We start from the raw sequence: 12,320 nt of genomic DNA, 5'->3' as shown, positions 1-12,320 counted from the left end.
TGCACCTATAAGATCATCATATTTAGTTATGATTGTTTGCTGGCTTTGCAGAGATTCCAGAGAGACCAAGAGAGAAACAATTAAACTACTATCTGCATTCATTTTCTTAAACTTCTTTTCTGTAGGGAATATTCATTGGCTATGGGCCAGGAGTCAAATCAAACACCACTGTGGCTCCATTTGAAAATATTGAAGTTTATAACCTTCTTTGTGGTAAGCCAAACATTTGTTCATAAGTTTTTCATGCTTCTTCCAAGAAGTCATTTCACTTCTTGGGGATTTCACCTCTGGAAAACTGATTTCAGAAAACATACATGTGATCTGCAAACATATGAAGTAGAAGTAGCTTAAAGGGAAGACTTTAATCTAACACTGCCTGTATTCATAAGCAGTCATTATTGCTAGGTTCCTCCTCAGCTCATCCTTAAAACTAAGAATATAGTCTTAAGATCAAGGATCAGTACCATTGAAAAACATTGCAAAGTACCTAATGAACCATGTAAAATATCTTTTTTACACATTAAATAAAGACTAGTTGAAGACTAAAGGCTAATAAATTGATGAAAAAGAGTTAATTATGAATGAGAACCATTTGAATTAAAGTATCACTGACATTAATTAATATGTATGTTGACCTTTGTTCCACTCACACTTTCTCATGGAGTACACAGGAGCATGGAGTACAATTTTATTAGTTTGAAGTACATCATTCTGTGCTTTGTCCATAGCACAGCTAAATATTTTCTTTTCCATTTAGTCACCACAGCAATTACGAGAGGTTAAAATGTTGTTATTAATAACATATTAAATCTAATTTGCATCAAAGAGTATGACCCTCAAGATTCTGAAACATTTTTATAGAATATGTATGCCTCTTTTTATTTTTCCATTAAAATAAATTGTGCTTAAGTGCACTTTGATGTAATTCAGACATTCCACAAACATTGTTGAACTCCTCTGTAATTTCAGACTTGTTAAATATCTCACCTGCCCCAAACAATGGAACCCATGGGAGCCTGAACCACATTTTGCGAAGGCCCTTTTATACTCCCACCTACCCAGATGAGCAGTCCCATCCTTCAACGTGTTCCAAGACACGACCGACTTTACTCAATGACCTGGGATGTTCCTGCAGATCTCTCACTGAAAATGAGGTGTGGTATTCCTTTATCCATAACCATTTCATCAAAATCATGAAGGGGAATAACTATCTTGGCCAGCAACTGACACAAGGCAGGGCACACCCCAGACAAGACGCCACTCCTTCACAGGGCACACACAGATAAAAACACATACATTCTCACCAGGGCCAATTTTCCCAGAAGCTGATTAACCTAGTTTATGTTTGGGCTGTGGAGTACCCAGAGTGAACTCCATACAGATAGCACCCCCAGAAACTGAATGAGTCCCAACAGTGCTAACCACGGTGCCACCATTCTGTCTGAGGTGTGGTATCATAACTAAAAAGTCTAAACTTTTAATTCTTTCATTAAGGACTAACCTTGCCTTAATGATGCAAAAGTAAAGTCACACATTATTGTGTGTTATCGTGACCACATAATGGTTTTGAATGAAATTAACAATCATTATTTATTAATTGTAGGCAGATGGTCTCAACCAACAGCTTCTCCACACCACAGGTAAGACAACCAAAATATCTATATCTATAAAGAATTTTGAACTGAGGTTCTTTTTTCAGTCTTATCGATTACAACATGGCTATGTATTATAGACAAACTATGGGGTTAAACCTTCAAGTAAAATTGCAACAGGGCTTTGAAGAGGCAGTTAACAAGGACAATTTAGGTCAGAGAGAGAGCTCTCTTTTGGAGAACAGCTTGCAGTCTGTTAATTTCTGTAACCTCTTGTAAAACATTCTTTCCAAGCTTCAAAAACAGCAGACCTCCATTTACCATATGGAACTCCACATCTGCTGCAGAAAAACGCCACATATTGTATTTTGCATCAATTAGACTATGTCAATGGATACAGCAAGGATTTGTTCATGCCCCTGTGGATAGCATACACCATTCAAGCTTCAGTAAGTGCATTTGTATTTCTATTGTGTCTTCTCTTTACTATTAACAATGATGATGATTTGCCCATTTGTAGACTAGTTAATTGATTCTGGAATAAAATCTAGCTTGTTCTTCAATATACCGGGGAATCATCTTTGACGGTGTGACTGAGTAGCTTACTCCAGACAACTGCAAGACCTTGCATAGAAACACCCTTCCACACAGTTTCTACTTGTGTGTTCCGGTTCTTGTTTTACTGTTGGTTCCAAAGTCATCCGCGTTAAAGTTTCTAATGTCTTTGAAGATTCTTAAGGCTTAAATCAGAACCTCTTGTAGTTTGTTAAAAAAAGACTAGCGCAAGAGGCCTCAGGGGCCTGTGAATCATCCCATTGGAACTATGGCAATTAATTCTCCATGGCAGGAAGCTGGTCTTTTTGGTGTGGCAGTGTTCTTCTTTGTCTGGGGTCTGTGTGGCTCTGCTGCACTTACAACCTAGGTTATAGGGACTTATATCTATCGGGTCTTGAAGATTTCTGTGGAGAAGAGAAGTTAGAGGACAGGAATCTAACTAAGCATTCTGCTTTTTAACTGATGACACTTTCATTTTCTTATGTTTTGATTGCACTTGGTTAAAGACTAAATAGAAAAAAAATACATTTACTCTGCAAAAACTCAATGTACTGAGAACATTACTCCTACTGTATATAGAATTGAAGGAGAAGATATTTCTGTCCTTAAAGAAACAGCTGTTTTTCAATTTTACAATCACAATAAAATAAATTCTGACTCACTGACCATCATCTCTTCACAAGCTGCCACAGTTCCCCCATAAACCAGGGACTAATTTTGACACAAGTAGTTCCTTTATTATATAATTGATGGAAACAGCACCAATGTGGGAGGGAAGGCTGTGGATTGACTAGTCATGCTGTAAACAAAACTGAAGAGGGCTACACACCTCTAAGCTGAATTCATAAAGAGTATTTTTAAGGTATACATAGTTATTTGCCTGGGCAGCACAGCGGTACAGCTGTTAGCATTGCCGCCTCACAGCTCTGGGGCCTTGCGTTCAATTCCTGAGGTGCTGTTTGTGTGGAGTTTGTATAGTCTCCTTCTGTTTACATGGGTTTCCTTTGGGTGCTTTGGTTTCCTCCCACAGTCCAAAGACATATAGTACTGGTAGGTTAATTGACTTCTGGGAGAAATGGCCCTGGTGTGAGTGTGTATACGTTTGTGTCTGTGTTTGTGCCCTGAGATGGACTAGCGTCCCACCCAGGGTATATCCTGCCTTACGCTCATAGCTTTCCAGGATAGACTCTGGCTCTCCTGCAATCCTATGTTGGATAAGGCAGTTAGAAAATCTATTGATTGATAGTTATTACACAGTACGTCTATATGACCTTATCCATTTAGATATATTGGAGGGAAAACGTAAGAAAAAGGGAGCCACAGGGCTTTTCTGTTGTAATTCTGAACAATAAAAACAGACTAAAAACTTGAGAAGGCTATCCAACTAATTGTATTTCTCTACAATAACCAATAAACCGATTGTATTTGGTTTATTATTGAGAGACTTACAATACAAGCATTTTTCCAAGTGAAAGAATAGCTATTTGTATTTCATGCAACATTCATTATGGTCTTCCATCAGAGAAATTTGATTATGTAATATCCAGTGAGCACAATGCTTGCCACAGTAGCAAACAATAGGGTTTTGTGGTAACAATCCATTTCATATCTATACTGCGTTTCTTTTCAAAAACAGCAAAGCATCAGTCCCTTGAATCCGAAAACAGGAGAATGTTTACGAGCTGACATTCGAATCCCAGACACCCAAAGTCAAAAGTGCTCCAGCTACGGCACTGATCAGAACTTCACCTTTGGTTTCTTACACCCTCCAAGTAAGTGCACTAGGTTAATTAAATCAGAACAGGATTAGAGTGTTGCTGCCATTAAAATAAGGTACTGGTTCTATCTGCTTTCAGAAATTTAACAATATTTTATTTTCTTTTTTACCTTTCATTCCAAAAACAGGGAAATAATTCTAAATACAAGCTTCAGGATTTTTGAAATACCCTGAGAGGCATTACAAACGCAATTCATGCATATAAGGAAAACATCTTTTGTTTGTATTTTTAATGCTGCAGTTTTTCCACTGGAATCAATATCTGACATCGTTCTGCCCCCATTCTTTTCAAACTGGCACTCATATACCTTACTGTTTTGCTTTCTTGCTGGAATGTGCTTTTGTAATTCAGAAGTAAAGTACAGTGATTTTACAGACATTCATTGGTGCTATCTAATTTATTTTAAAACTTAAACAATGGAAGAAACATGAGTAAAAGTTGTGAACAAATTACATCCATGAGGCAGTCACCAGGTGTTGACCAAGCAAGAAAAATGAATTTGGTGTTAATGAAGATTCTACTGCCTGCATTAAATTAAAACTTCAATTCAACCACCTCTGTACATTTCAAGGCCTTCATTTATGGTTATTTTTCATAGAGAAGATGTGAAAAACCTCTGACTATCACAAACATGCCCTTGAATATAGGATTTATAATTTTCAAGGCAGCAGGTTGGAATTCTTGAATATGAACTTGCAGTATGTGAAGGGGAACTTGCCCATAAATAAGATCTGGACATGTCTCATACAGTATGTCATGAAAATAATACAATCTAAAGGCAAAGACTTACTAAGTTTTTAGTTTAGTTGATTTAAGTCCCTTACCATGTATGTGTAGATGTTTTTAATAATATTTGTAAAAAAGAATGTTGCCTTTGTAAAAGTAACATTTGGACATCTAAGTATTGTATGTTTGTGTTTCCTTCTGTAGATTTTGGAACCCAAGACAGAGAGCCAGACTCATTACTAACCAGCAATATTGCACCAATGTATAATGCATTCAAAGGTAAATATTTTTCATATCGGGGGAGTCTGGCCAATTTTCTTGTTACAATCACCACTCTTAAGAATTTACTGTATGCTGTGCACTTTGTATTTGATTCCGTACATGTTTGTTGTGCTTTTGGCTGTGTTGATATAATTTGCTTCTCCCTATCTTTTGTGCTTTAATTTAGCTAAAACAGGTCCTGAACAGACTTTCCAAAGCCATTTGTCTAGAAATGTGTTCAAAAGTTAAGAAACATACAGCATAATGCCAGTAAAGTAGTTGGCACATTCTCCTACGTTTTCAATGTAATATACCTGAACACTTTCACACAAAAATTTAAAGAAAGAGAAATGTTATATGATTGTGTCTGGGAGGTTTGTCACAACCTGTGAAAAAGCCTTTGAAATTTTTTAAGCTAAAACTGATGTTTAAATATTTTTATTTTTCTAACTTAAGTTTATTTTTAGAACTGCATAACCGAGATATAAATTTCAGTAGGGCAGCTCAACCATCCATCCATTTTCTAATCACTTCCAGTTCAAGACTGCCAGTCCATCACATGATAAACACACACACCAGTGTCAATTTTTCCAAGAAGTAAGTTAACCTGGTAGTATCTGTTGGACTGTGGGTGGAAACCTGAGTACATAGAGGCAACCCACAAACCCAACTGAGAACATGCATCATGTGTACACATAGAAACACAGGAATTGAACGCAGGGCCCCAGAGCTGCAAGGTAGCAATGCTAACCACTGCAAAGGAACAAGTAATAGGTTTATTGTAGTGGTAAGCACACCTGAAGCCTTCTTTTTTGATGCAATAATACAATAATATGTTTTTAGAATTTGTATAAACATTTATAATTTTCTTATTGGTGATAAAATTAGTATTAATTATAGCACTTCAAATTCGTGTTGCATGACTTTATGTAAATGAACTTGTATCAATTATCTATTAGATGTAAGAATCTTAGCTTTTAGTTGTAAAATGTTTTTTGTGTTCCTTTTTATAGTTACTTAGGGAGTCACATTACAGTGCTCCCTATCTGTAGGCACAGTGAATAGCTTAGAGACAAATTAACCACTAGAGGCACAGAGATGAAGAGAGACAAAGGTCACCCTAACAGTACTCTGACCTTCAATGAATCCCTATCCTGTGTGATGATGCCGTCTTTTATAGACCTTTACGGGGAGGCTGTACAGAGTGAGGTATGCTTTTTGAAAGGATGTCAATCTTCCCCTTGTGCAAGAAAATGCCTTTATTTCCACAAAGAAGCATCATGCTGCATTGACATTCATTAGACCCTTACAATCTGCCCAGCCCAAGAGTTTTTCCCTCCTACCCAGGCCCGTCCGTATGTCTGCTACAATATAAACACAGAAGATCCGTACCATAGCAGAGTGTATACACTTTGATAAGAAGTGTATAACTACAGTATAAGTTATAATTTGTTCATTCAGAATGATTTTCATGCAAAGCACATCAATTATAACAACTGATACACTGAACAGGACAATTAAAATATATATGTTGGGAATAAAAATTTGGAAAACATAATAATCGTTAGTAGTTTTGTGTGAAAATAAGCTTAATTGAATTAGAGGTTTATTGGCTAACTATCTAAAGACTAATGTTGTACTAAAAAAGTTAAATGAACATTATGAGAACTAATATACTTTGCGTGTGTGTACTTTGGTTATTTGAGATCACTTGATACATGTTCACAACACCTAATTGATAGTTTGTCCTTGATATTATTCCAAAATGAAGAAAACATTAACTGAAGCAATCTGTGCAGCCTCAGAGAGTTTTAGTAAAACATTTAGAATTGTATCCCACTGTTTTATTCAGTTAATCAGTAAAGGCAGATTTAGTATTTGCCTAAAGGTAATGTTTCTAAAGTTCAGATAAATTGAGAGACTTAAAATTTAACTCGGCAGTACATTGTCCCTCAGAAGGTATTAATTTAGTTTTCAATCCAGCCCTGTGTAGTGAAGAGTTATAGCTAATTAAAATAAAAAGAAAAAAACAGATACAGATATGCAAAAGGTAGAAAGTGATTTTTTTTATATTTGCATCTCATTTACAGTATATCATATTTATTAGACTTATATGAATCCTGTCTAAAAATAGCATCCTATTATTCATTTAATAATACCATTAACACTAACAGAAAAAGAAATCATTCAGCCATTTTTACAGTCATCTAAATTAGACAATTGCATTTATTTTACAAAGTCATTCAATAATATACTCATATATAATGTAGTATACTGTTACTCCATGGAGTTTAATTTTACATTTTCTGTTTCCATTCTCTGATATGACAGAGTGATGTGTCCACCTGTTTGTAATTTGCATGTTCTCCCTATGTCTGTACTGGTTTTCTAAAGAAGCTCTGGTTTCCTCTCACCTTCTGAAGAAATGTTTAGTATCTGAAGGATGAGAGTGACTTGTATCATATCAAGGGTGTTGTTCCACCCTGTTCTGTACTGGGTTAGGCTTCAGCTTGCCATCATTCAGTAGACTGGTTGAAGATTAATGAATAGATGGATGATTATATTCTGTGGAATGATGGTGCCATTTGTTCTGGCTACTCCAGTTTCCTCCCACAAGCCACAGACATGTTGTTAAATGGCTCCTGGGAAAATAGACCCTGGTGTGAGTGTGTGTGTTTGTCTTTATGTCTCCTGCAATGAACCTGCATTCCATCCAGCCCGTGCCAGGATAAGCTCTAGCTCCCCTGCGACCCTGAATTGGAAGAAGCGTTTAGAAAATAGATAGACGATGGTGCCCTCTGATGGTTGAAATTGCCCCAAACATTTAAGATCATCCCATTGATTAAATAAAAATTAACAGACCCAACTATATCATAAAGAAGTGAATTCATTATGAACATTTTAATAAAATAATCTCCTTTATCACAGCATATTTGTAAGTGAATATGAAATTCTAACCATCCATCCATTTTCTAAGTGCTTCTTCGAATTCTGAAATGCAGGGAAGATGGAGCTTGTCCCAGCAAGCAATGAGGCCAGGCAGGGTACACCCCGGACAGGCCGCGAGTCCATCACAGGGCACACACAGACACAAACATGCACACACTCACACCAGGGCTTTCCCAGAACCCAACTCACTTATCAGTATGTCTTTGGACTGTGGGAAGAAACTGGAGCTTCCAGAGGAAGAACAAAGAGGGATACAAACTCTACACAGATAACACCCCAGGTATGCTAGGCAACAATGTTAACCACTGCACCACCGTGCTACCTAATATATAAAGTAAACATACACGAATGAAAGGTAGCATTGTTACCAACTGTGCCATTAAGTAAAGCCAAGTACTTCACACTCACTCATAAATAACATTAAGGAAACTCAAACATCACAATTTTATGTTATTGACAGAAGACAAATTACTGAACTGTAAATAAATAAAAAGCAGGGTTAGCATTACTGCCTCACAGCACTAGGGTCCTGGGTTCAATTCCAAACCTGGGATGCTAACTGCGTGAAGTACATATGTTCTCCTTGCATTTGCATGGGTATTCTCCCAAAGTCCAAAGATATACATACTGTAGCTTAACTGTTTTCTGAAAACATCGGACCTGATGTTATTGTGTGCATATCTGTGTTTGTGTGTGCCCTGCGATGGACTGGCATCCTGTCCAGGGTGTATCCTGCCTAGAACCTGTTGTATGCTGGGATAGGCTTCAGCTCCTTCATTGCCCTGTACTGGATAAAGTAGTCAGAAAATGAAAGGATGTAAATAAAGAATGTTGAGAAAAGACTGTTTCAGAGCTTGTACTACCCCTCGTTTATTTAAACTACAGTATGAGAGCACGACTTAGTAACCATAACTAGTAACCATTCTTTCTGCTCTCCTAGAGCAGTTTCTAGGCTTGAGCCACACTGTAGTGAATGGAAGGAAGAACTGGACACATTCAGAACTACCATACCAAATCTTATTTATCTTGCTTATCTTCTTCTTACCTTATTTTTTCATAAAAAATGTGTTGTTGTTTTTTAAAGATGCAATATGAATACAGTATTACTGCTTCTCTTGTAAATTGAAAATTCAAAAGTAGTCGTGGAATAATGAGCAATAACTGTTTTTCAGCATTTGACCTATAGATATTTTAAAAGTTTTTATGTTTCATTGGTACTGTTTCCATTCACAGATGTGTGGGTCTACATTCACGATTTTCTGCTGGTGAAATATTCCCAGCAAAAAAGTGGCCTTAATATCGTCAGTGGACCTGTGTTTGATTATGACTATGATGGACACTTTGATACGAAAAAAACAATCAAGCAGTAAGTAATCTGATTTCTACATCTTTACAAGGCGTTATTTTTGGCACCAATAAATACCATGACAACATTACATAATGACCTTGATAAAGACATCAATAACTTAATTGAGTTAATTGATGGGTAGACTGAAAACTAAGTTACTTTAAGAACCTACTGATTGAAAACAGCAATTTTGTCATGTTTTATGAGACTTTTATTTTTATTTTTAAAGGTATGTCACAGGAATGGAAATCCCCATTCCCACTCACTATTATCTAATTCTGACCAGCTGTAAGAACTCCAGCTTTTCCCCAACTGACTGTCATGGCCAGTTGGATGTTACGTCCTTTGTACTTCCTCACAGGCCTGACAACAGTGAGAGTTGCCCTGTAAGTCTAAGTGTTTACTTATTTAAAAAGAGATCATGAGTCTTAAAAAGATAATGAAATAGCTATAGGAGCCAAACAATTGGTTCTAAATTAAAAAGCAGTTAAGAGTAAAAAGGTGAAGCTGTGATATTAACTGTTCTGTAAAAGGTTATAAGATTTTTATTTTCAATACCTAATTATTTTCTATTCAGTCAATTTCCCTAGACTTTATCTAGAAGCATTTACATCTTGCCTAAACCCTGATCTCAATGTTGATATGTTCTGTAGTGCTCTGTACACTCGTCACTATCTACTGCATTTTCTTTCAAGTAATTTTTCCAATTTATCTAATTTTTAGTCTGGGAGCAGCCTGCTGTGGGTTGAGGAGTGGATGAAGTTCCATGTAGCTCGAGTGCGAGATATTGAACTACTGACTGGACTGAGCTTTTACCACAACCAGGGGCCAGTGGAAAAAACTTTACAGCTAAAAACCTTTTTACAGACATTTCAGAGTCAAGATTAACATCTAGTGAAGGAGAATATTTTGTATTTTTCTCCTCCATAGTGGAATAAAGTTCAGTGCTTTTTTGGTAAAATTTGAAATTTGTTTTTTGCCACCTGAACAGTTTTTAGCTTCTACTTGCCCATCAGGCAAAAGGCAATGTGTTTCATGCTTTTATTTTTTTGTATGCAACAAGGTAAATATGGGATAGAATTTGATGGGTAATGAGAAAATAAACTTAATTTTTTTTTAATGGTGTCTGGAATTATTTTGTATTATTAAATGTCTTTTGTCTTGGAGCATACACATCTGTATTCACAGAGATAGCTTAATGTATATAAACCTTTCCATATGATATAATAATAATAATAATAATAATAATAATAAACTTTATTTTATATAGCACCTTTAAAGGTGGCTTCTCAGAGTGCTTTACAGAATGAGAACAACAATAAAGCAGAATACACGTGATAAAACACAATTGCAATATAGAGAGGAGACTGTGGATGGTGGTACTAGGAAAAGCAGAGGGGTGAAGAATGGAACCAGTTAAGTAAAGGCTCTTCTAAAGAAGGTTTTTAGTCTGGATTTGAAGGAGTTTAGAGAAGGTGATATCCTCTGATATCCTTGGGCAGAGAGTTCCAGAGCTTGGGAGCACAACAGAAGAAGGCCCTGTCACCCATACAATGTAGACAGGCTTGGGGGACAGTAAGGTGACCAGAATTAGAAGAGCGAAGGTTGCGAGGTGGGGAATAAGGCGATAATAGTTCAGACAGGTACTGTGGTGCCAAGCCATGCAGAGCCTTATAGGTGAGCATGAGGATTTTAAAGTCCACACGGAATTTGACAGGAAGCCAGTGCAAGGACTCCAGGATAGGAGTAATGTGATCACTTGCACTAGACCTGGTCAGGATCTTTGCTGCTGAATTTTGGACATACAGTGCCTTGCGAAAGTATTCGGCCCCCTTGAACTTTTCAACCTTTTGCCACATTTCAGGCTTCAAACATAAAGATATAATTTTTTTATTTTATGTGAAGAATCACCAACAAGTGGGACACAATTGTGAAGTGGAACGAAGTCTATTGGATTTTTGAAACTTTTTTAACTAATAAAAAAATGAAAAGTGGGGCGTGCAAAATTATTCGGCCCCCTTGCGTTAATACTTTGTAGAGCCACCTTTTGCTGCGATTACAGCTGCAAGTCGCTTGGGGTATGTCTCTATCAGTTTTGCACATCGAGAGACTGAAATTCTTGCCCATTCTTCCTTGCAAAACAGCTCGAGCTCAGTGAGGTTGGATGGAGAGCGTTTGTGAACAGCAGTTTTCAGCTCTTTCCACAGATTCTCGATTGGATTCAGGTCTGGACTTTGACTTGGCCATTCAAACACCTGGATACGTTTATTTGTGAACCATTCCTTTGTAGATTTTGCTGTATGTTTGGGATCATTGTCTTGTTGGAAGATAAATCTCCGTCCCAGTTTCAGGTCTTTTGCAGACTCCAACAGGTTTTCATCCAGAATGGTCCTGTATTTGGCTGCATCCATCTTCCCCTCAATTTTAACCATCTTCCCTGTCCCTGCTGAAGAAAAGCAGGCCCAAACCATGATGCTGCCACCACCATGTTTGACAGTGGGGATGGTGTGTTGAGGGTGATGAGCTGTGTTGCTTTTACGCCAAACATATCGTTTTGCATTGTGGCCAAAAAGTTCGATTTTGGTTTCATCTGACCAGAGCACCTTCTTCCACATGTTTGGGGTGTCTCCCAGGTGGCTTGTGGCAAACTTTAGACGAGACTTTTATGGATATCTTTGAGAAATGGCTTTCTTCTTGCCACTCTTCCATAAAGGCCAGATTTGTGCAGTGTAAGACTGGTTGTTGTCCTATGGACAGACTCTCCCACCTCAGCTGTAGTTCTCTGCAGTTCATCCAGAGTGACCATGGGCCTCTTGGCTGCATCTCTGATCAGTCTTCTCCTTGTCTGAGCTGAAAGTTTAGAGGGACGGCCAGGTCTTGGTAGATTTGCAGTGGTCTGATACTCCTTCCATTTCAAGATGATCGCTTGCACAGTGCTCCTTGGGATGTTTGAAGCTTGGGAAATCTTTTTGTTTCCAAATCCGGCTTTAAACTTCTCCACAACAGTATTATGGACCTGCCTGGTGTGTTCCTTGGTCTTCATGATGCTCTCTGCGCTTTCAACAGAACCTTGAGACTATCACAGAGCAGGTGCATTTATACAGAGACTTG

The 12,320-nt window shown here is 37.4% G+C and overlaps 1 protein-coding gene across 3 annotated transcripts in view; it reads left to right on the top strand.

The window, feature by feature from the left end:
• enpp1 (ectonucleotide pyrophosphatase/phosphodiesterase 1) overlaps nt 1-10,329 on the top strand; it is a 55,614-nt gene extending 45,285 nt beyond the window's left edge. For all 3 annotated transcript variants that reach the window (XM_088625503.1, XM_088625502.1, XM_088625504.1), the window contains 9 exons: nt 126-213; nt 970-1,154; nt 1,604-1,640; nt 1,887-2,041; nt 3,784-3,919; nt 4,856-4,930; nt 9,095-9,227; nt 9,439-9,595; nt 9,933-10,329. In XM_088625503.1, the coding sequence (XP_088481629.1) occupies nt 126-213; nt 970-1,154; nt 1,604-1,640; nt 1,887-2,041; nt 3,784-3,919; nt 4,856-4,930; nt 9,095-9,227; nt 9,439-9,595; nt 9,933-10,097 (1,131 nt within the window). In that variant the 3' untranslated portion in view covers nt 10,098-10,329. The remainder of the gene's footprint in view (nt 1-125; nt 214-969; nt 1,155-1,603; nt 1,641-1,886; nt 2,042-3,783; nt 3,920-4,855; nt 4,931-9,094; nt 9,228-9,438; nt 9,596-9,932) is intronic.
• The last annotated feature ends 1,991 nt before the right edge of the window (nt 10,330-12,320 follow it).

Source organism: Lepisosteus platostomus, chromosome 3 (assembly GCF_059453375.1).
Source record: "Lepisosteus platostomus isolate fLepPlt1 chromosome 3, fLepPlt1.hap1, whole genome shotgun sequence".
NCBI lineage: Eukaryota > Metazoa > Chordata > Actinopteri > Semionotiformes > Lepisosteidae > Lepisosteus > Lepisosteus platostomus.
Note: the sequence above shows the minus strand (reverse complement) of the source record. Positions and strands in the feature narration are given on the sequence as shown.